This window comes from Odocoileus virginianus, chromosome 21 (genome assembly GCF_023699985.2).
Source record: "Odocoileus virginianus isolate 20LAN1187 ecotype Illinois chromosome 21, Ovbor_1.2, whole genome shotgun sequence".
Taxonomy (NCBI): Eukaryota; Metazoa; Chordata; class Mammalia; order Artiodactyla; family Cervidae; genus Odocoileus; species Odocoileus virginianus.
The window spans coordinates 50566801-50591933 of NC_069694.1; the positions used below are offsets into that span (position 1 = coordinate 50566801).

The window sequence follows — 25133 nt, forward strand, 5'->3', positions numbered from 1 at the left end:
TGTCGACAGGCGCCGCACAGCTCTGGCATTTAGGGAAAGAGCAGCAGATGGACCAAACTGATGCACACCTATTAGGAAGAAGTGGCTGGCTCTGAGCAACAGTGCTGTGCGGGCTAGGAAGTGGAGAGGCATTGGAGCACACAGGGACAGGCCCGGGACACCAGGGCGACGGCCACAAACCCAGGGGTAAGTCTTGACACGGACAGAGCTGAAAGGGCCGCTGTTCCGTATCACAGGCCTCGGGTGCAGCCACACCCACGGACAGCAGTGCTGTCAGCGCTGCCACTTACTCAGGAAAGGCGGCTGATGCCAGCTGTTTGAGAACACTGGAAATTAATTAGCTCATGAGTTCCTAGAAATACATTCAAAATCAATGACTATTTCAGTATTTTTGGACCTAAAAATCATATTTTGAAAACATCATAAATTCTATACTTCTTCAAAGTATATAATGGTGCATTATTATCAGAGTGCTTTTATGGCAATAACTATGCTTCATGAAGATGCTCATTTGTTTTTAAACTATTACTATCTCTCCATTACACTCAGTTTATTGACACAGCATTAGAGATAATAGTTTTTGAATACAGGGCAAAATTAGGAAGTTGCTCACAAGGTCAACATTAGGAAGTCAAGGTGTTGTGTTGGAGAAAGAAAACACAGGACCAGAAGCTTTCTACAAACAAGAGCTATAGAGCATGCCAAGTTCCCTTAGGATGACCATGAGCTTGGGAGGAACATGTTGTGGTTATCACTAAATGCTGAAGGTTTTTAAGAAAAGGAAAATAAAGGGACTTTTATATATGAAGTGCCCATATCTTGGGCCTCACATTTCCAGCTTTCTTGATATTTATTGAACTAAATGTAAGAAACAGCTTAAATTATAGCACAGATTTATGTAAAGCACACAAAAGAGTAATTTTACTGAGTTGCTGAAAGCTCTTGACTAAAACTAGCTCACAGAGAGGTGGAGCTCAGGCAAATAGCAGGCATTTAATAAATACTCCCTGAGTGAATGAAGAAACTGAGATAGCCTAAATACAGATCAAGAGCAACATGGATTGAGGCCACTTGAAAGCCAAAGGCCATTTTAAACGGAAACTCACAAGCAGAGTTGAAGGAAAATGGGTCTGTTCCAAATCCTGGCTTTCCAGGTTCCACCAAATGGAAAGGACCATTAATCATACACCAATTAAAAAAAAGAATCCTATGATAAACCATAATGGAAGAGCATATTTTAAAAAAGGCTGTGTGAAAAATGACAACTAATGAGAATTTTCAAACATCCTTAGATCCTATTACTCTAAATGCACTTCAGGTAATATAGTGACCCAGAGAGTTAAAATAATTTTTAAAAAAGCTACATGCACTGCTGCTTTCTTCCTCCTCTGATAACTGCTAGTCTTTCTTCTTCCTCCAGAAGAGGCCAGATAATGGTACTCTGTCGGAGGTTCACCTTGTCTCTTCCTTCGAGCAGGTCACCGTGTTGTTAATGTCCCCCATCCCGCTTTCCTTACAGAGTCCCTGCCAGGTTGGTCCTTGGGGATGGGACAAAACGTGATGACACTGGCACAGTGTTCATAGGATCAGCCACCACCACGGGAAGATGCAAGTCTGGGTGCACCTTCGGCAGGACAACCAGCAGGAGGGATGGAGCGTGCGGCTGCACAGGGGAGTGTGCGATGGGACTGTGTCTTGAGGAACATGTTAAAAGGCGTGGTGCTTCCCCCTGATAACAAGGTTGTATACAGAAAGGATAGAGCTGAAAAGTGTGTGTTTGGAACACATGCAATTTTGTGGACAGGATATAGTCTTGTAGTGAGGGTATCGTTTTGCTCAGGTTATATAATTGATCGTCTCTGTGAGTTCTTGGATTGAATGGGTACCTTTGGGTTCTAACAGAGCTGGGCCATAAACACATTGCCTACCTAGCTATTCAGAGCTATGACAAACTCTGAGGTGAAGAGAAAAACAGTACAGTCATTCAGATGAATAAATATATTAGGGTCTTCCTGAAAGACAGTGCACTGATAAATGCAGCGATCCCTACACAATCATATCATCACCATAGTAAATATGTTAAAAACATTTGGCAGTTTTATATACCACCTGTCTTAAGTAAAAAATGACAGCCTGAGTGATCGTTCAAAGGGTCTTCTAGACTTAATGTTTTCTGTTGTCATTCAATATTAAAAAGGTTAACTGCCAAAAGGCTTACTGTATGAGTCTTAAAACACGAATGAAGCCTAATGTGTTGTATCTACGACTCTGTGGCCACATCCACCCTAGGAAAATGAAGCAGAAACTTAAATTTATTCATTGAGTTAAAGGAAATGAACCAAAGCATTTTGGCCTCAGTTATCAGCAGGACATTTCTTTCGATCTCAATATTATGCTTAATTTCTCTAACATTTGGTGTGTGAAGACTCAGCATAACTCTAAAGACAAATACTATCTCAATTTGTGAAATTCCAGAAGAAAGATGAAACCCATATCATTGTGATTTCAAGAGAAGAACTGTTTTCTGAACAGTACTGACATAATGTCATTTCACCAAGTAAATATACACTATAAATGTGAGACTGTCAGGGACTCTACTTATATATTGACATTTTCACAGATTAAAAGCAATCATCCTAAATTAATATGCAGCATAGAGAAGAGTGTATTCAGGTAAGAAAGACCACATATTGTGATCACCTAAGAATAAACATATTCCTTGGAGGCTGACTTGCATATAGTAAGGTTTTGGTATTTTAATTTGATTCAGTTATTTAAAGATTCAGTTTCACCAGTGGATAATGCACAAGTTATTTCTTCCTTTTGATTCTTGCTCAAGAGAATAATGTAAAAGTCATATAAACATTTTGCTTGACTGAAAAAGCTAATGAATCCAAGATACTTATAAAGATGATGCTTCTGAATCACTGGGAAAGCTTATTGGCACATCTGCTTAAAAAAAAATCTTTTTATCTAATATGACTGGCATGAATGATTCACAAAATTACTTCAGTTCAAATTTTAGCTCAGAGGCAAGAGAGAGATGAATAGACCTACCAAATAAAATCCTTTATACAGCTATCCACCTTTCCATTGTAAAAAATAATGACTGACTCCCTTTAGAAGAGCTAGGTCAGTACGCTAGTAATATAAAGAGAGACTACACTTCAATAGTGTCAGCTGTTCTGTCTGACCAAAGAAGAAGTCTGCAGAGGTGACTTGTGGTCTAAAGTCATTTTAATTTTCCAAATTGCCTATATGTCTCCTTGACCTGAGAATTTCCAGGTTCTTTATTCTACAACATGAAAACAAATTTTCAAAATTGTATCTTACCAATGCTACCTAAGAATGAAAGCCTATGGTGATACTTTTGGTGATAGGTAATAATGTTTCCAGATAATATTTAATTATCTGATGAATCATTCCTCTTAATTTGTGTTTTACACTTCTTTTCCTTTAATACTTCTATTTTAAATATCCCTGTTTTTACCATTCTTTTTCTGGAATCACTTTTAGACAGCAGCCTGTAGAAATTGCAGTTACATACAGTAAATTGAAAAAAATGAGTATAAAATTGCAGAAAAATTGCAGTGGAAGAATCTGCCTGACAATGCAGGGAACACAGGGTTGATCCTTGGTCTGGGAAGATGCCACATGCTGTGGGACAGCTAAGCCCACGCTCCACAACTACTGAGCCCATGCGCCCTAGAGCGCACACACTGCAATGGGAAAACCCACTGCGATGAACAGCCCGTGCCCCGCAACTAAGCAGCATCCCCTGCGCCACAACGAAAGAAAGCCCAGATGGAGCAGCAGAGACCCAGTGCAGCCAAAAATGAATTTAAAAATAAAAAACACAATTGCTGCAAGATTAACTTCTAAAACAACCCTGAGGCCCAAAACAAGAAAATTATAATTGCCAATGTGTGTTTAGTATGTGTGCAGAGGCACGGAGAAGACGCCAGGAAGGACACAGTCAGTGACTCCTATATGGTGTGAAGAGAGCCTGAGGATGGAGTGAATGGCGAGTGAGCTGAATGGAGATCAAGACTATAGTAGAAAAGTGCAAGAAAATCTAGGTTTAAAAGGCTGCCAATTTCTGAAGCCCACTGGAGACCACTGAAAGTTTAGAAAAAATGGTTATGCTCATACTCCATTTTCGAATATAAGTTATTTTCTAGTCAGGCATAAATCTTTTGTATTACCTTTTAGATGGATATATTTACAATTTGATATTATGATCCCAAACACTCATTACTAGTTTTAAATCACAAAATTCTTGAATATACTACATGTTATATATTGTTTCAAGATAGAGAAAATAATATGAAGAAAATGGACAAAATCAGGATATATAATTAAAATAATGTACTTATTAAAAGAAAATTACTTTTGTGTTGTAGAATAGGCCTAGTTCCTAAACTTCTTAGTTATTTGAAATAAATACTTGTCTTCTGATGTATGTGTAACTGAGTTGGGATTTTCTATTTCTGGTTTAATCATACCTTTCACGTCTTCATCCTCAATTGTTGTATTTGAACTCTCAGTTGATTCCTGTTGAGAAGAAAACACATTTAAAGTTGCAAATCATGAATAGCTTGACTTTTCTTTTTTTAAAAAAACTGGCGAGTGATGTATGTATCATGCAAAATTCTTCAGCAGGCTGTGTGCATATGCTGACATGCAAATGGACAAATCTGTTATGTGGTCTGAACCGAAAAAAAAAGCCAAATGCTGCAAACATTTCAAAAAGGAGTACTCTGGTTGCCTACTTCCTGAAGCATGATAAACTGAGGCAATGTGTAGAAGCAGCCAAAGTATGCACCTTATTTTAAGAGCTGTGTAAGGATGTGCTGTGTTACGGTGCCCGGCAAGGCGTGCTTCCATAAGGACTTATGAGGAGCTGAATATACTAGCCTAGTGAATTTGAACCTTAAAAGGAACTTTTTCTATTCCCAAATAATTAGCAATTAGCCCCCTCTTTGTCTAAGGCATGACATCAAGCAGTAAATTTGTAGGCTATTTATCAGCCTGACTTCTTTGTAGAGAGAAAAAGCATTTCATTGAGTCATTTGATGAAAAAGTTAAGGGTAGTACTAAGATATACTGAAAGTACTTTGAGAAGAATTTCCATGTTTGTGATCAGCATGATGGAATTATATGAATAATTTACTTTCAAGGAAAATTAGACTTTTTCCCACTCATTTCTAAACCAGAAACTGGCTGTTTTTGATAAGAAACTTCCTCCCATTATGAAAAGACAAAGCTATTTCTTAGAAAAACTACAAATGAAGCTGCAGATTAATAAGCACACTTAAATGGACACTGTAGCTGCCAGTATTAAGATCTGTTCCTTAAAATGGTTGATAAATTTTTTCATTAATAACATAGTAATAAAATATTTCTAGCAAAGAAATATAGTAATATTCGTAAGAAAGAAACAATTTTCTACTTAGAATGATTAAAGGCTACTGCTAAAAAAACTGGGAACTTCTAACCAATAGATACATGGTCAGTGATGAAAAACAAATTTTGGAAAATGATGCAAACATTCAGTGTACTTTTAGAGATTCAATATTCAAAAATGATTTATGTAACTATGATATATAATATTTACTCCAAAGGGACAGACTAATCAAATATATATCCAGAGTCTCCACACACACAGAACCAAAGCAAAGAGTCTTCATGCGTTTCTTAATGTGATCCAGTGTTCAAATTTAAACTCAAGATGAGGGTAAACTCATGCACTGTAAAAATAAACTAATTCATGTAAGCAAGAAACATCATGCAACAGCGCTTACAAATGACATGGCTAGAATTATCGAAGTGTCCACTCCAGCTGCTATGCTTGGTTTTTCACTTGCTAATGATATTGAAAATAATTGTTCTTATGTATGATGCTCCTGACTATCTGGAGTCTTTCAGGGACTTTAGACCATTTTAAGCGTCGTGACTCTAAATACATCTCATGTTGAGGAATATAACACTTCATTTTTTTTTACTTTAATGATTTTAATGTTGACCAACTAAATGTTAAGCCAGAACTGTTTTCTAAGACTTTAACACTGTTGATAGTAGTAAGGAAAAGTAACCAGTGACTATGCTTAACATTTGAGAAAGATCTGAAGTATTTTTTCCTTCCCTTAGAGATGTAATAATGGATGAGAAGTAATAAAATGAAAAGATGGAATTCATTCAGAAACTGTCTCCTTTCATCTTACAGATGTGTACACAAGTAGTGTAATTTAGTTAATGTGCTGTGCAAACAATTTACAGTGAATAGGAAACACTTTCAGGAAAAGTTTGGATTAGCCAAAAAGTTCATTTGGGTTTTCCCATACCATCTTAACAGAAAACGTGAAAGAACTTTTTGGCCAAATGAAGAGTTAAATGTCTGTTTACTGAAATGCATATACTTCAACAAAAACAAACATACTTCACAAGAAGTGAAACTCCCTGATTCTCCTCAAATTCGTGCCAAACAACAAAAACACCACCAACAACAGGGAATTAAAAGAAAACAAAAAACAAAACACTATGACAACAGAATAAATTAAACTCAAAAGTAACATTAAATTTAAACAAATAACTATAAACTCGTTTATCTTTTTTTGAAGACAGTGGAATGACATAGCAAGAAATTTTAAAATTTCATGCAGAATACATTTAAGATACAATGCACAAACAGGCATGGAGGGAAAAACAGATGGAATTGCTTAAGATACACAGTCATCTCGACATAAAGACTTGTTTACTGGACTTTTCCTGACTAATGGTATCATTCATTTCTCTTTCACGATGTCATTCATTTTTGTTTTGAAAGAAGTATGTGTATAGTTTCAGATAAATTAGGCCCAAGAGAAAGTAAGGTAGAAAAGGGAAGGATTTTCTATCCTAATTTGAGGTAATGAATTAATTTTGCTTTGAGTATTTGATGAGATGTGTAATCTTGTTAAAGCAAGATGATGTTGATTCTTTCTGAATACCTTGTTTCCATCAGGGTTGTGGATTACAGTAGTTTGGGGCTCCTGAGTGAGAACAAAATAGAGAAAGAAACAGTTCGCATTGGTAAGTACATTCTTAACTAGTGTAGGGACAGAGCAGAGTGAGCCAGCTGACACAGCTAAATAGTGACAAGAGCTTAAGCGATGTTAACTGCTGTCAGAGGTTGCAACTGACAAGATCTCTGATGAAAGATCTCCCTGGTGAACCCACAAGATACAGTGCTTTGGTACGTAGCAGCGGCATGCAAAAGACCTTATTCGTGATCAGCAAACAGACAAGGCTTTGAAGTTTGGAGACCTAAAGAGGCACTTGCTGTTTCACAAAGTCCTACAACAGACAGAGCTTTCCTTTCTTCTTTCACAACTTGGTAGTATCTGTCCCTGGCAAAACTGGCACTGGAGATTAGAACTCTCTGAGATAACCTCAAATTGTTTGTGAAGACATTTTTCAGCTGAATTAATCTGAGAACCAATCATGCTGTCATAACACACAGAAAAATACTCTTAGAAAACCTAGAATCATTGGATCATACTTTAAAAAGGGCTATTGTAAAGAACGTATTTCAAAAGTCCATAAGAAATTATAAGGAACATTGAAAAGGTTCTAGAACTAATCATATTAATCATTATTATTTGAGATGTACTGCTGTTAAACTGTTAGTTGCTCAGTCGCGTCTGACTCTTTGCGACCCCGTGGACTATAGCCTGTCAGGCTCTTCTGTCCATGGAACTCTCCAGGCAGGAAAACTGGAGTGGGTAGCCATTCCCTTCTCCAGGGGATCTTCCCGACCCAGGGCTTGTACTGGGTCTCCCACACGGCAGGTAGATTCTTTACCATCTGAGCCACCAGAGAAGCCCTGTATTGCTGTTAAATCCCACGTTAATTTATATGTAAGAAATTTCTGCTTTATAGATTATATACATGGAAGATTTGTCTGTGACGTCATGCTCTTCCATGAAGAAAATGCTACTATTTTTCCTATTGTTTCTACTAGAAAATTGAAGAAATATTCCCAAGTGGAAAATAATAGTTATATAACTGGTGTAAAAAAAAAAAATTCAGTGTCTATACATCAATGGCATGCTTGGTACTTCATTACATGATGCCTTAGCAACTGGGCGTTACTGCAACCCACAGAGAATGTGCTTCAATCAGAAGCACTCTGCCCACTCAACCATCTCATTGCTACCAGTTTATGCTGCAGTACTTTTAAAGCATATTTACTGCTTCCTTTCTTCCTTTCCCTGGCTAGAGGTGTGATCAACCTGTTTTTTTGTTAGTAAGTAGTCTTGATGAGTCTGTCCTTTCTTCAAATGCTTTCTGGTTGAGCCTTCTGGTTAACCTTAGGTGAAATAATCTCATAACATTATCCATTCATTTGAAATTAACAGTACAGAGGACAGTTAAAAAAAATCAAAAACATTTCTGAAACTCATAAGTCAAAACATGGAATAGTTTGGGGGATATATTATGGAACTAAGAACACTGACTGCCAGTATTCAAACTTTGAATTTTAACATAATAGAGTCTCGCAGTGTTACACTGATTGAGTCGTTAATAGTGTGACAGAAACGGACAAAACTCATGCCCATTGATAATTCAAAGCTCGGAGCTATGCAATTTCATTCTCTGGATTAAAGTGAAACAGTGATAATTTAATTTAAAACACAGCAAACAAAAAGCTTTAAATTATCCAGTGCCTCTTCATCTCAGAAACTGAGGTCTTACAAAGCCGAGTTGTCTTGATAAGAGAGAAATGGGAATTCTGAATAAGGTCTACATTTACTTTTGTCTAGCAATAGTCCTCTTAGCTCTCCTTGATGTCAACATTTGCGTCATGAAGAGAAGAAACCATGGTTTGCATATCTACAGCTATCATCAGAAGGAGAGCTAAGAGAACCAAAGCACATTCTACTGTATTTCTAAGGCAGCATGCAACACTTTTAACTACAGAGACCACAGCTATCATCCATACAATGGTCAACAATGAAATGAGATCATCTCATGTTAGAAACACACTGCTGGACAACTACCTTAACAAAAAGAAAAGAAATGAACTTTTTTTTCGTATCTTACAAAGCAAAAACAAGAACAAAATTAAAAAAAAAATACATATTTATAGAGTGAAAGCAAATGAGAGAAACAACGGAAAACAGTCAAGAACTTAAGAAGGGTTACAAAGAGTCCAGGTATACCAGCGCCGGGGTAGGAATATTTTCTTTGGGGCTGGTTACCACGTTGGCTTTGTTGTTTATCTGTAGGTATGCAGAAAATAGAAACAGAGACGCCTTAAACCCCTTGGTAGCCAATGTCTCCATACGCGGCATGTCTACATGGAGATATAGACATGAAAATAAAGAGCCACTGAAGATGAATGTGAAAGACACTGTGATGACTGACAGGAATGATGATCAATTCTAGTCTCCGATGCTCACACCCAGGCTAGGGCCACATCTGTGACGGTGGAGTGGGAAAATGGACTTGGCTGCCTTGGCTGAGTCACCTTAGCAGACAGACAAAGAGCTACTTCAGCAGAGCTCAAATCAAGTGTCAGAGCATGAAATAAATATAAAATTTTCATACTCTCCGAGTTGGATTCTGTAGCCCAGCTTCCAATTGTTCTCTGTTATGAATAAATTGCTTTTTTCATTTGATTCTTGAGCCTGAAGTCACACATAGACTGTCTTTCTCTGGGGAGCCATCGTCATTTTGTTTAGTAGGTATCCAGTGAAAAACTTAGATCTTCTGAGGAAACGCAGGCTTTACAATAAATTTCTTAAAATGATAAGTCTGGGTCTCCTTTAAAAAATACATCTTCCAATTATAAATGGGCAAAGTGAACTCTTTACTATGTGCTGGATGCAAAATGACTTTATTTTTCACAGTTGTTTGAGAGGAAATACCATGTATTCTGTCAAAGTGCTATGGCTATTGTTGAAGAGTACATTGGCCATACTATTCCCTTGCTTTAACATAACTGGTTTTAAAGAAAGATCATTATCACTACGGAATCCACGCTGTGAAAACAATTCAGGGGGTCAATAATTATTGTAATGGCCCACAGAGAAGACTGCTGTCAAGTGGCAACTTGAAATTGAGTTTCAATTACTTGATTGAGTTTGGGTACTAAAGAATCAAAGACTAATAATCAACATTCATTTGAACTCATGCATGACAACTTACATTGTGGTTATCAAACAAATATAAATTAACATTCATTTCTTGCACTGTATTATCTATTTTCTTTACATATTATCATCTAAAAAAAAAAAACATGCCATGATCGTAGTGTAAATATACTTAAGGACTTAAAGAGAAAAACATTCTGCACAAAATAATACCATATAAATACTTATGATCAGTTATACCAATTTAATTGTTTAGACTTTCTGGGAGTCCTTTTTTTAATATTTTATATCTATAGATCATATTTAAAGTAACACGGAGAGGAGGACAGAAGGTTAAAAAAATTAACTTGGGTATGTAGTATTTTGCTTTTCTAGTCATTCCTATATGTATGATTATTTGGTGTCAGTACTATTTAAATAAGCTATAACACTGTGCTCTGTGACATGCAGGAAAAGAGAAAACTTGGTGCCCTTTACTGGAAAACTATTAAACCATCAATCTACATTTTGTGGATAGTTTAAATTTTTTCTTTAAATAAAAGTGCACAGAATTTAACATAAAATTTGTGCAACAGCCAAAACAAAGAGATAAGAGAGAATGGAGTTTATTAAAGAGTGGTCAAAATTCAGTATTTAGTTTGATATAGAATATATAAGAAAAGAAGAGGGATACACATGCGAATAATTTCCTATTTAGGAAGAGTGTTGGCAAAACACAGCTAACTTCTTATCAAATGATCAGAAGCACTCACGATTAAAGCACATGTATATTTAATATACTACATTTAACTTATATCAGTGGTTGCAAAGAATGAAAGAGGAATATACTGAGATATTTTCTGTTTTGAGATATGAGACTTGATTTTTTCCTTAGGATGTGCTTGTCAAGAACTGTTTTGATTTACTGGAAATGTTCCATGTGCACACCTATGTACACAAAGTTATCCATACAAGTGCACACCCCTCAACACATACACACACCCACACATGCGTTCACACATAGCGTACACAGTCATCTCTTCCAAATGAAGGCCATTCTGTCTGGAGGAGCCATCCTTTATTGTCAGGCATGGCAAATGTTAGTTAAATGAATATGTGCCTCAACCACCACTTTTACTTGTGTTTAAATGTACAACTAAAAACTTTTGTTAAAGATTAGCTTAATGATGTTTTTTTTGACTGTAGAAAATCTTTTGAAGGTTTTTATAATATTAATTAAAAACAACAGGAGAATTTCTAGGTAAAAGGCTAGGAGTAGTTCCTTTTAAAGAGTTGAATATCAAGCATGGGCTCAACCACAGCTGCCTTTTAAATATACAAGAGCTCTGGCAATTTTGTCTGTGAAATGTATTTATTTTATATTATGGATGCAGAGTATTATTTAAAAAAATTAAATGAGACAAATATTTAAATAATGCAGTGAGTTATTCTTATGAGGCAGGGGTAAGATATTCCTATTTTTCAGGTGCTGAGTTCATTTAGTTTTGAGGTTAATAACATTTTTTCAAAAGGTGCTTAACTAGGATGGGTCCATGGTAACAGCACTTTCATGCTATTTATAGAATTCCATGGTGGATGCATTATGGTTTATCTGAACTAAGAATCACTGCTATTTTAGTAATCATGATTAACTATTTAAAGATAATCCTATAGTAGTTTTTCACTTTTCACAATAATTACAGACATTAACTATGTCATAGTCTCTCTTCAGTTTTATGAAAAAATTGCACTGTCTTCTAAAAGACCCTTTAGTAATATATGGATGACAGTGTAAACTTTTTATATATCTCAAAAATTCCATTTCAAAGAAAAAAATAATTGAAGATGGGTACTGTGTTTTGATAGTTAATAAACATTAACTTGTATACTTTCCTATGTTTTCCTATACTTTCTCCACTTACACGAACTTAGGTAAACAAGACTAATCTATTCCTAAGTGTGAATTTTCACAGAAGGAGAAATCTGGCAGAAATCCTCACCATCATCTGAACACTCGAACTGGACTTCCTTTTCTGAATTGACCAGTCAAAAAGAAAGGAAAAGAAAAAAATATGACCGGTTGAATTTTTAAAGTGTCAAAGCATGGAGCACAGAATAATTTTGTCTTTAAAGAAGAACTGTAAGTTGACTGGAAGAAAAAAGTTTTGGAAATGTTTCTTTCTATATAAGAATAGTAGTGTAAATAAATATCTTAATAGAAACTATGAGCTCTGCATCACTGAACACCACAGAAAAACACAGGCGAATAAAACATTTGGAAAATTTAAAATACCACATTTCCACCAATGTAACACTGGGAAAAAAGCAGACATCAACAGTCATTACTGAAATTTATGTTGAATAAACTAAGAAGAAGGAAGAGAATATTACAGACTGAGGAAAGGAATTAGTAAACGGTAAATGCCATCCTAATGGGAGTCACCAGTGCATGATCGTCATAGCTCTGGAAATTCCCAAATCACACACAGGCAGGTGGTGAAGCAATGACGGGGCATGAACGTAAGTGACAGAGGATATTCTGTGTCCTATATTCAAAATGAACTGACCACTTGGCTTTGGGTCAAGTTCAAATGTTAGAAAATTAATTAATTCCCAAGAACGTTGGAGTGTTCATGAGGAATGTTGGCGTCTGCCATTGGAAGAGAAAGAAAAAGATTAAAGAAATAAAACATTGAGGTAATACTCTGGAAAGATAACAAACATAATACATGTATAAGGTTACATTCAATCAAAGGTAAATTCCCACAGGAAAAAAACCAGCACCAGTAGAAAGTAAATTGTATTATTTTGTTTGGAAACCCAAAACTTTTAGAAAGTAAAAATACTCTGCTGCTGTCTTTCTTGGAAAAATGTTCTAATATTTCTTCAGAATATTCATGCTTATTCTGTCTCAAAACCTTATGACAGAAGAACAGGAACAATTAAGACCTTTAGAAATACTGTCCAAGCAAAGAAAATAGTCTTTTGAATTTTGATTTCCTAGACTCGATTTGTTTTTCTCAGTCTATAAAATTCAGCAGCCAGAATTTTAAAAGAACACTACATAACTATTTGGAAAAACATTTGGTTTTCATGAATTTTCAGGTCACCATGACAGTTTGAGGCTACAGTAAAGTAGAGAGGATTTACATACTCAATTTCTAAAGTAACTCCACATAAAATATTGTTTTGTCATGATTATTTAATATAAAACAAGTAGAAAAGATGTAGCTTTTCTTGGTATAAATATTAGTCATTTCTATATATTAAATTATTTTATATTTCATTCTGCATTCTGTACTATAAAAAGGAACTATAAAAAGTATGAGCTACAATGATTTAGAACTTATATTTAACATTTAAAAATGATCCAGCATCTGAAAGTCAGAAATGAGTTTAAGAGCACCTATTTAACTTACCTTTACTCCATCTGGTTTCTTCAACAAACTCTTGGCTGCTGCAAAATGAGGGTAAAAATCAGTTTAGTGAGTTATCAACAGAAACCCACAGCCAGGCAACAAAACAAGTTATTGTTTTCTTCTACCTTTACTGATTTATGGCCAACATATGCCCGATTATCAAGGTCACACTGATGAGCGCGAGCTTACAGGACATTGAAATACAGTATCACTTTTCTTGGTCTTGTCACATCAAATTTAGAACTAAATTCTTATTTAGTTCATTGAAAATAATTGGACACTTTGTCAGTTACATTACTGGACTTTATTTCACAGTTGCGAAAAGGATACTGGAACTTTAACTGGACTATGCTTTTGTAATCCAGAAAGTTGATTTCAAGTCTTCAGACATCAGCTCACAGATTGTATTACATGTTCATTCACACCAACGTATGGTGGCATGTCAGTTCTGCCACTGGGCCCCTCTTCCGAGAGGTTTAAAACTCGTTCGTGAAAATCTGCTCTGGCTAAATAGCATTCTTTTTAATATGCAAATTTGAAATCAAATCATTTCATTTTTATAAAAATATTATTAATAATAACTGTATTTAAAAGGAAATGGTATATTATCGGCCTAGAGAAAGTATTTCACACACTTAAGTGTATGAACTTTTAAAAAAGGTATTTTTTTAATGCATCAAAATCAGAATACAAAGGCTTCATAACCAAAAGCCTTCTACATTGCAAAACTAAAAATCACAAAATTGAGGCATGAAAGAAAACAAAATGAAATCTTCAAAGAATTCCTAAAGTACATTGTTTATTATGAGACTTTACTTTTTGGGAGGGAGCATTCAGCATTCCTTCTGTTACTGAACTCCTTGAGTATATTACAAAGCAATGCTGTCCTTTCAAAAAATATACTTATGAATAGGTACATATACAGTCAGATCATATAACTGTCAATGACAATTAGATCAAGTGTAGAACACTCACAAATATGTAGGACAAAGTACACATTTATGCTTCAATTTAATGTTAATTATATATATTTAAATATATCACAATAGAATTTGGTATCTGAGGTGGAAATACCTAGCTATGATAGAACTGCATGAACATGTAATTTCCTGACATCTGTTTGATTTGGGCCATTATTTTGCTATCACATTGGTACCATTTTAACTTTAAAGATACAAAGATATTAATTTTATTTAGCTTTTAGCAACAGAGCTATTAATTTATTATGAATGAGACTGTAAGAAACAGTAGCCTTAGCACTAATACTGTGTGCCTGGAGCTAAAAAGCAGTATTCAGTGAATCCTGTGGCAGTTAGTAGGTTAGAAAGCAAACTCAGAATAATTAGAACTGCAATAGCAAGCGAAGAGAAGACAATGATTCGGGGTAAGCAGCGATTTGGCCTGGGAGATGCAGAAATGTCCCTTTTGGTTACTATTTACCTTACCTCACAAGAAATACATTCCACATAAAGGGAGAAAAGAAAAAATAAAAACAACTTTATAACCATATACTCATGGACAAATTACTTTAAAGAGCATGTTTGGTAATGAAACACAATGAATACTCAAAACTAAAACACAATATAAACCACAAGGTGTAACTGAGTCTAATGTTATTCAATCGGTTTTGAAGTGATGGATTAAACAAAAAGTTTGCTTTTCATGCTAAGACATTCAGAAATGATATCAAATCCACATATTAGTCATGAGTTTTTAGTTTACATGATGATGAAAGGAAAATGTGAGGTAAACAAAAAGCTCCCATACATGGGTGTATATATTAATAAAGGCCCAATTAATGCCTAACAGTGTATTTGAAACTGAAACAAAATATACAACCTTAATTCTGAAGTTTTTTTTTTCCTGTTAGTCTGTCATTAATTGTATATACTATACCATCCTACTTTTTAGTGATTCACTAATTATTGGGCCACAGTGAAATATTAATTCATTTGAATATAGCATATATCAGTTAATATTTAATGAGATGACACTGAATTCACCCATATAAATGTCAAATATATTAATCAACTGTTCATAAAACAGGTAACTTGACAGCAGCAGTAACAAGTTTTACTACACCAAACAAACGGGACAAAATACATACAACTGACTAATGCAGTCCCTCAATTCGCAGCATTACTCATGCATTATCATCACTGGTGTTGTTTAACAGGTGAGTGGAAGTCCTTGAAAAACCTATGAAATCACATTATATACAACGGGGCACTAAAGGTGACCACCTAATAAAATGGTAAACAATAAATAGAAATTGGTTGAGCAGCTTAGAAAACATGATACGGGTCATCCATCACCTGACTTCACTACGACACGCAGGTGAGGTATGCGGCAGAAATAAAGCACTTAAGACATAGCTGGGTCACTGGATGCCCCACAGCACTCTCATATAGACAGTAAGTAAAGGAAAATGGTAGTATTTTTGGTACAACTGTCTGACAATGGTTTCAAGTCTAAATAGCTAAACAGTTAAGTTTTTACCAGTGCAGCTGTCTCAATGCTTCAGTCCCTCCCCATACATAAGACTGATTAGCTTTTACCAAAATTTAGGTTTTGGAAACCTGATCCTTTGCGCTAACCCATCAAAGAAGGGGGGGCTTCAAAACTCAATTTCTGGAAATAGTATATACTTTATGTCAATTCTGGAGAGTCACTCCTACAATAAAAGAAATAGTTAAGCTTCTTTCAGTCTATTATTTAAACAAACTTATTTTTGCTGGGAAATCATTTCAAAGAATGTCTATTACAGTGGGGTAGGTTCTTTGTAAATTGTTAAGTTTAGATACCTTTGTAAGTTGTAATCATTCTCATAGCATGCCAACATACTACAGTACTGTACTTTCAAAAGAACTTAGGCCTAAGAGAACTGGGTTCCTCAATAATGGTCTTCTAAAAATCTTATTGGGATTCCCTGAGAGAATGAGACACACACAAAAAGACATTATTCATAGTTATTACTTTATGAGGTATCAATTAATTCTACATTCAAAATGCTGAGCTTCAAGTTGGGAGAGTATAGTTACAAACTGTGTCAACTTCAGCACGGAAGACAGCTGGGTTTTGAGCTCTGCTCCAGTGCTGACTAGTGGCGAGGCTGCCTGGGTGCTCAAGGGGAAAGTGTAGTCATGGGCCAGCTAACACCTCTGTGGGATAGCACCCACGTCAAATCCAACATGGCCGTCACAGGTGTGAAGGAACTCATGCCACATCTTTGCCATCCCTGAACAACAGTGTTTTATGTAGTCACTAAAAATTTTAAATTCCAAAAAAAGCTACTAGAGAGGAGAGGAGAAAGAGCAGAGTTCTTAACACATGTACCTGAAAAATTCCTCGTAGCCAGCATAGTGGTCAAGATGGCACCCTGTCAGAGCAATAAGAATATAAAATTAATGCTGCTTTTGCAAATCTTTAACCTAACAAATAACTGTTTTTGATAACAAGTCTTCTCCTAACCTTACTTTCAGTCAGGAGATTTTTGTTTCTTTTCAGTTTCTGGTTTCCTCAGAGTAGCAGGACTATGTTTCTTATAATAATGCTGGGACCACCCTGGTGGGTGCGGCCAGGTTCTGATTACTAATTTGCACAGCTGTTTTTCACTGAATGGAGGGATCACATCACCAGTGATCCTAGCTCTTCAGGGTAGCTTTAATTCCAGCGATATTCCACTTCCCCCAAGATCCAGAAGAAGAGTTTTGAGGCTTATACATTTTAAAGCCCTTTCTAATATAGTTCTGTTCCTCATATGGAATCTCACTTCTCACTCTGCCAAATCTCCCTCTGCACACAAAAGTAAAATTTCTTACCTTTAGTTTTCTTCTCGCATTGAATTTCTTCAAGCAGTCTACAGTCTCCTGTCTGTGCATCATGGAAGCAACAGTAGAACGTTGCTGGAAGAGGAGAAAAATAAACGTAATTGAGGATATTTAAAAGATATTAAGCATAACAGTATCCTCAATTTCATCAAATTTTTATTAGTGGTTTCTGCACCTATTGATGAACTTATAAGTATTCAATTACAAGAGTTTCCTAATAATGAAAGACTGATTTTGCCAAGACTACTTGTAAATAAAAATCAAAGAATATATCTTTTATTTTGGCTCTTGGGGTCTTTGGAGAACAGTCACTTACACAGATCCATGGATGTTTCAGTGCCTCTGAGGCTGTGATACGCTTGGCAGGGTTGATAGTAAGCATTTTATTGATGAGGTCTTTGGCTTCAGGAGTCACGGTGTCCCACTCTGGTGATGGAAACTTCAAAAATACAAGTTTATAAACAGTTTAAAAGAGAGATACACTCAGTGGAACATGGAAGAGCCAAATATGCTAATCATTTCCTTAAGTAGTGTGTTTCTTCATAAATTTACTTTTTGTAGAAGTTAAATTATATCTACATGTAGACAAAATTTTTAACTTTTTGGTTTATTTTGGAGGATAACTGATTAACAGTGTTGTGATAGTTTCAAGTGGACAGCAAAGGGACTCAGCCATATGTACACATGTAGCCAAACTGATGTAGATATATACCATCTATTCCCTCTCTATGTATTTATCTATATATTAAGATATTGTGTGTAACTATAAGGGACAAAGATGTACAGTAAATTGCCATGTTATAAGTAGTGATATACATTTTTAAATTTGAAAAAACAAAATGAATCTTCTAGTCCTCTAAAAAAAATCTTTGTTTAATCTGCAAATTCGATTTTATGCAATCTTTCTCATAACTATCTTTGCAATTTTACAAAAGTCAATAAAGCTTAGAGGTTGTCACATCAGCGTGCTACTATGCCAAGGTTCAAAATGATGTATTACATACTTCCACATCTCATAAGCAGTAACAGCAGAGAAAATAAAACAGCTTCAGTTCCTGTTCCAAAATGGACCTATTAACTGTCGCTATTTGGAGTACAGCGGTGAGACAAAATTTGAGACTCTAAGAGCCCCGCAGGATTTCATTTTAACACTTCATAAAGGTTAATCTACTTAACCATAAATTTCATTAAAGCTAAGTTCATGAAAGTAACCAACACTTATAACTTTTATTAGTAACCATATATAGTCATAAAGTAATTTTAAATTTCTGTGTAAACTTTTTGTTGATAACTATGTAACCTCACATTCGCCTAATAAGCATATTTAGTAGAAATACTATTCTTGATGGGTTAAGAAGAATGTATATCCCATTGGCTTCTGACGAGGTATTAGGTTCTTTTCCCAATTTATGAATTTTTATAGACAATCTTGAGAAAAAAGCCATTGTCACTGTGGCCTGACGGACTTCAGTTGGTTCACTTTTAGGAGCCATGTGTGACTTGTGATGTGCATTTGTCATTTGTTATCATGTGCATTTGTGATCCACTGGCAAAATGAAACACAAGAAAAATGATACTGACTCTTTAACACTTGCACATTTTTGCCAGTTTAATACCTATCATTTTAATTCCAGAAGTTTACTTTGGCCAGTTGTAAAACCATCAGGAACTATTGAGGAAACACTCAAGTCTGCTTCTTTGTGATGTGGAGATTTTCTGACAACAAATGAGGGGCTGAATTCACCTAGATAAAAGTGGGTCCTTCTCTTATTTTTCTAACTTTCACAAAGGCATTTCTTTACATTCACCAAGCAGTGCATCTGTAGAGTTATGCTTTTCGGGTGAAAAGTGAAAGCATTAGCCACTCAGTCATATCCTACTCTTTGTGACCCCATGGACTGTAGCCCGCCAGGCTCCCCTGTCCATGCAATTTTCCAGGCAAGAATATTGGAGTGGGTAGTCGTCCCCTTCTCCAGGGGATCTTCCCTACCCAGGGATTGAACCCATGTCTCCTGCATTGCAGGCAGATTCTTTGCCATCTCAGCCACCAAGGGAGAAGCAAACCCCTGTCTTCCCAGAGGGGTGCCTAGTTCTAATCTGGAAAGATGGTGAGGGCACTAAAATGGCCAGGCAAATCACAATTTGGATTAATTATGATTAGTCTGGCTACAATGGAATGCTTCAAAATTATAGATTTTAAATACCTGTGACACATTCATCCATCTTACATGTTACATTTAGTCAGGGGAGTTCATGACACCTGATACAGTATAATATAGATTTCTCATAACTTCTCTCTTTACCACATTGTGCTCTTAACTTGCACTCACAAGGTGGAGCCGTTACTGCCTACCACTTAGTTAGCCCACTTAATAACACAGGAAAAGCATCTCCAGACCTCGCGTTCTGACTTCCAGAGGGCTGTGTGAGGTAAAATCAGAGGAAGTGGTAAATCATATTTATCAGAGGAGAGAAAATTACACCAAAGAGCACAAAGTTAAGCCATATAGACAAGTAGTTAAGGCCTTACTCTTCAATACAGGCCTTAATTCATATGCCTAGTTTCAAATATTCTAATTGTAAATTAAATGTATTGTAACTGTGATTTTCCAATATTTTTCAACTGTGAAAACCATTCTTTAAATGAATGCTTTCACAGAAGCTCACTGGATAAACAAAACAAAACAGTCAAAGCTGACATAAAGGAACAATGTTCTATTTGATACATGGATCACTGCAAAATATTGTTAACATATAATTATGCAGGAAGCATTTGAAAATATAATTCAGCTAATAGGTAGTAACCACTTCTAAAGCAAAAATACTTTAATTTTTATATATTTTAAAATGCACTAAGATTCAGTAGCTTTGATAAGCAAGGTCCTTCCTTAGAGACTTCAAACTGTTTTCCTTTCAATTTTATGAAATAAAGGTCTAGAAGGAAATAGAAACTAAATATATATGTTACATATCTTATTCTTTTTTCCTAAAGGAGAGGCCAATAATAAGGGATATTACTAAAATAGCAATGAAAAATCTGTTTTCTGATAAATTAAAAAACCAAACCCAATATAAAGCTATATGAATATTTATTACATACATCATAAGCGCCAGCCTTGATCTGCTGATAGAGTCTGTGTTGGTCTTCATCCCAGAAGGGTGGATATCCAACCAGTAGAATGTAGAGGATGACTCCTGTAGGGAATGAGCACATTAACACAATGTTAAGTAACAGAGACACCGAGAAGTTAAACAGGGCAGATCCACAATGATATTAAGCCACCTCCATTCAAAGACAGAACACTGGATGGTTGGTAAACTTCAGAGACATGTTATCTGAAGTGTTCTGTGGAGGGTGGATGCTGCTCCTCCTCTGCTCGAGGACTTTGACAACATGACAGTCCAAGGCACGCACCAAAGAGCTAATTCTGAAAAGCACAGCGGAGCAGCACAGAGATGCGAAGCTCCCCCACCACTGCCGGGGCACGTTGGGCCGCCCTGAGCCCTGTGTACGCACGACCGCCCTGTGCTCTTATCTATCTAGATACCATGTGATTTTAGTCACTTTAGAGGCTGACATTTAAAAACATGACATATTATTACTTCCTCTTAGTCATTTTGCCTCTTAGTCATATTGTCACCCTGCTTCTTTGACTTCTATGCAGAGTACATCATGAGAAACACTGGGCTGGAAGAAACACAAGCTGGAATCAAGACTGCCAGGAGAAATATCAATAACCTCAGATATGCAGATGACACCACCCTTATGGCAGAAAGCAAAGAAGAGCTAAAGAGCCTCTTGATGAAAGTGAAAGAGGAGAGTGAAAAAGTTGGCTTAAAGCTCAACATTCATAAAACTATGATCATGGCATCTGGTTCCATCACTTCATGGCAGACAGATGGGGAAACAGAGGCCGACTTTATTTTTTTGTGCTCCAAAATCACTGCAGATGGTGAGTGCAGCCATGAAATTAAAAGATGCTTACTCCTTGGAAGGAAAGTTATGACCAACCTAGACAGCATATTAAAAAGCAGAGACATTACTTTGCCAACAAAGGTCTGTCTAGTCAAGGCTATGGTTTTTTCAGTAGTCATGTATGGATGTGAAAGTTGGACTATAAAGAAAGCTGAGTGTTGAAGAATTAATGCTTTTGAGCTGTGGTGCTGGAGAAGACTCTTGAGACTCCCTTGGACTGAAGGAGATACAACCAGTCCATCCTAAAGGAAATCAGTCCTGAATATTCATTGGAAGGACTGATGTTGAAGTTGAAACTCCAATATTTTGGCCAACTGATGTGAAGAGCTGACTCATTTGAAAAGACCCTGATGTTGGGAAAGACTGAAGGTGGGAGGAGAAGGGGACGACAGAGGATGAGATGGTTAGATGGCATCACTGACTCAATGGACATGAGTTTGGGTAAACTCCAGGAGTTGGTGATGGACAGGGAGGCCTGGCGTGCTGCGGTTCATGGGGTCGCAAAGAGTCGGACATGATTGAGCGACTGAGCTGAACTGAACTGAGTCATTTTGCTAATTAGGACATTTTGTGGCGCAATGGTGCCCTGGTTACAGATTCATGCTCTGAATATCCAGGGTGCCTGGGAGTGTGGGTACCATATGAGAAGATGAAAATCCTTTCCTTACTAATGATCTTAGTCTTCAAAGAGAGTTTCTTCAGTAAAACAGCTAAACCAGTGATACTACAGAAGAGCATATACTACAAAGAGGGAAAAGAGGAGACTGAAATTGTGCATAAAATTCAGAGTTAAATGCTCAGCTTTAAGACAATTTAATATCTTTTTCATAAATATGCAGTTATTGAGAAACTAATCAACACCTGATTTAATCTTTATATTAAACAAAATTCTTGTATCCAGTAGTTTTTAACTTGCCCTGAAATCAAATCTGAGGTTTCTTTTTTTTTTTTTTCCAGGACCATAACTACAAACAGTTTTATTCACATCACTGGATGAATATACAAAGAGTATAATATTCAGTCATATCAATAAGTGACTAAATAAAGAACATAATATTCCCAGAGAAAACATTATGAATAGAATTTTAATAATGTTATGAAACAAATCCTATTCTATATCCTACTTTTTGGCCAAATGTGATTGTGGGTACTAAATTATGATTTTAATGGAACAACTCAACTCTTACATTTGCTAAAAATTTCATTGTCTCAATACACCTCATGCATGTATTTAATGATATCTGATACAGACTGGGAATGTCCTTAATATTATTTGCACATGCAGTGGATCACTTGCAAATAATTTGAAACTGAGGCCCTGCAAACATGAAAACCTTTATTATCTGAAATAAGCAACTGTGCAAAGTGAACTTTATTTTTGCATATTTTCTTTTACAGATTAATATAAGACATGAGAATATCTTGGTAAGATTTGCAAATCTACTTAAAAATTTTCATTCAACTCTTCCATAGTTTAAGTTCAAGACTTCCCCCAAAGATTAATGCATAATATTATTGAGATTTTAAGTTAACTTTATTTCACTTAACATCTTTGAAATCCTAAACCACAAGTTCTCTCAGTTTTTCAAAAGAGCATAACTGTTTTTCTCCTAATACTTTAAAATAGCAAAATTATGTCAAAAAAAAAAAACAGACTACAAAAGGAAATTAAAAGCTAATATACATTCAATACCAAGTTAAATCTGAGGTTTAAATGTCTCCTTGGATCATCCTCTTTGTCATCATATGTCCCTTCCTCTACTTTTGCTTAAGGTCTTGCATTTCTAGCCCACTGCCCCAGCGGAAAGTCTGCTGTCTCCTGCTGCTTTTCTCCTGTGGAGTCCCCTTCGCCAGAGAAGCCTGGGAGGTGGTAAGCTAGGTGACATGCTCCCTGGTGGGCCTGCATCTACTGTTTCCCAAAGCTGGACTCTTCAGTTCCTTACCTTTACTCTGTGAGGGACACAGCCCTGCTCCTGTTCACCAGAGCCGACACATTTATATGACAGACACTGTTGCAGCCAAGATGGCTTTAAACAACGGTTTAGTCACCCTAGGATTTTCTAGCCCGCTTCAGGAAGACCCAGTTCAAAAAGCTATCATGATCAGAACAAAGCATTTTAAAAGACATTCTTAAATAAAAACCCAACAACACTTAAAATCAAGATCAAAAGAGACTTCACCACAGTGGAATTAAAAAAAAAAAAAAAGGACAGTGCAGAAAATCAAATATAACATTGCTACCTTACTTTGCAATACAAAAATGTTTTTTTCTATCTTTCAACATATCACAGACTTAATGTTCATTCATTTAAATTTATTTTAATATTTTTCCTATCTGATTTAACAGACGCATTTAATGATGATAATAATTATGATGATGAGTGTCTGGATGCAAGTAGAAAAGAGGATATACCTAAATAGCTTTAACCCTTTGCTATGGTTTAGGGGGTGAAGAACAAAATCAGCTTTGCAATGGAAACAGTCTATAGTTATTTAAAAATACTCATTTCTCTAATAAACATTTGGAGTTAAGTTGTTATAAAATTATAAAACAGAGCCACATCTGCAACATTTAGCATTCTGGACCTGGGCATGGCCTGCTTTTGAAGCTTTGTTCTTGTGAGTTACGTCTACTGGTTGACACTTGGTATGGTACTTTTCTGGGAAGGGAGGCTCACAGACATTTCATTCCCTAAGAATCAGCACCCACTACATTAATAAATGCTCATGATTTGTTTGAGGGAGGTCTACAAAAAATATACTTTAAATAAAATAATAGCATAAATATAGTAGATTTAAAAATACTTTTAGGCTACAAGACATTATTGAGCAGACTGATGTGAAACGGTCAATTAGAGACGTGGGTTTGATCCCTGGGTCAGGAAGATCCCCTGGTGTAGGAAATGGCAACCTGCTCCAGTATTCTTGCCTGAAAAATCCCACGGACAGAGGAGTCTGGTGGGCTACAGTACCCTTGGTTACAATGAGTCGGACACAGCTGAGCACAGTTCTATTATGCCTTCCTTAGTCTAAGAATAATTTATTTCATCAGCTGTTTGGTTACCCTGAGATATGGCTCATAGAGGAAAGATAGGGTAATTAGTTTTTCCCTTCTTTAATAATCAGCTTTCAAAATAACACTTTGGTTCCCCAAACATCCTACAAAGGCCAGGATTTAGGTAGTATTTTGACTACTATTACTATGAGTGCATACATAAATTTAAATGTATTTAATATTTTAATCCACTACTGTTATTTTTCTTATTTATCTTCTAACTGTTCTATCTTTAACCAGTTGAAGGCACTTCAAAGTGGCTCCTGAGTCCTGTTAATAAAAGCTCTGTAGCCTTTAATAATTTCTGTTCTTTCTGGTCTCACCAGATGCTCTTGGATCATTACTTTTCCTAATCCAGACTTGGAATCAGCCACTTCTACAAGGAATCTTGATTTCTTATGGAGGCAAACAGTATATAGAGACCAGACTGGGAAGTCTGAGGTGTGCTCTGTGGGAACTACACATTTCTTCGACAAATAAATTGAGAAACAAGGAAAGAGGAGTGAGGAGAAGAAGAGGGGGACAGAGGAGCAGACCTTACAAATAACAGAGACTTAAGAGACCAAACTGATAATGAAATTACGAGACAAAGGGGCAAATAGCAAAATTACTACATATTTGATGATTTTAAGCAATTACTATTACATGACATTTAAAAATATTTCTATTATTAACATGTTTTTTAAAAAGCCATTTTCTTTTAGAGGTATTCATTAAAATATTTATAGATATATTGAT

At 35.9% G+C, this 25133-nt stretch overlaps 1 protein-coding gene across 28 annotated transcripts in view; it reads right to left on the minus strand.

Moving 5' to 3' along the window:
- The window catches only part of CAMK2D (calcium/calmodulin dependent protein kinase II delta), a 303590-nt gene that overhangs the window by 29129 nt on the left and 249328 nt on the right, over positions 1 to 25133 (minus strand). For 4 of the 28 annotated variants that reach the window (XM_070452351.1, XM_070452358.1, XM_070452350.1 and 1 more), the window contains exons 9-17: positions 20465 to 20559; positions 17681 to 17803; positions 17356 to 17439; positions 16871 to 16913; positions 13535 to 13572; positions 12116 to 12148; positions 9204 to 9263; positions 6990 to 7031; positions 4506 to 4554 (exon numbers count right to left, since the gene is read on the minus strand). In XM_070452351.1, coding sequence (XP_070308452.1) covers positions 4506 to 4554; positions 6990 to 7031; positions 9204 to 9263; positions 12116 to 12148; positions 13535 to 13572; positions 16871 to 16913; positions 17356 to 17439; positions 17681 to 17803; positions 20465 to 20559 — 567 coding nt within the window. The remainder of the gene's footprint in view (positions 1 to 4505; positions 4555 to 6989; positions 7032 to 9203; positions 9264 to 12115; positions 12149 to 13534; positions 13573 to 16870; positions 16914 to 17355; positions 17440 to 17680; positions 17804 to 20464; positions 20560 to 25133) is intronic. The other 24 variants (XM_070452355.1, XM_070452365.1, XM_070452354.1 and 21 more) reach the window with 9 other exon arrangements.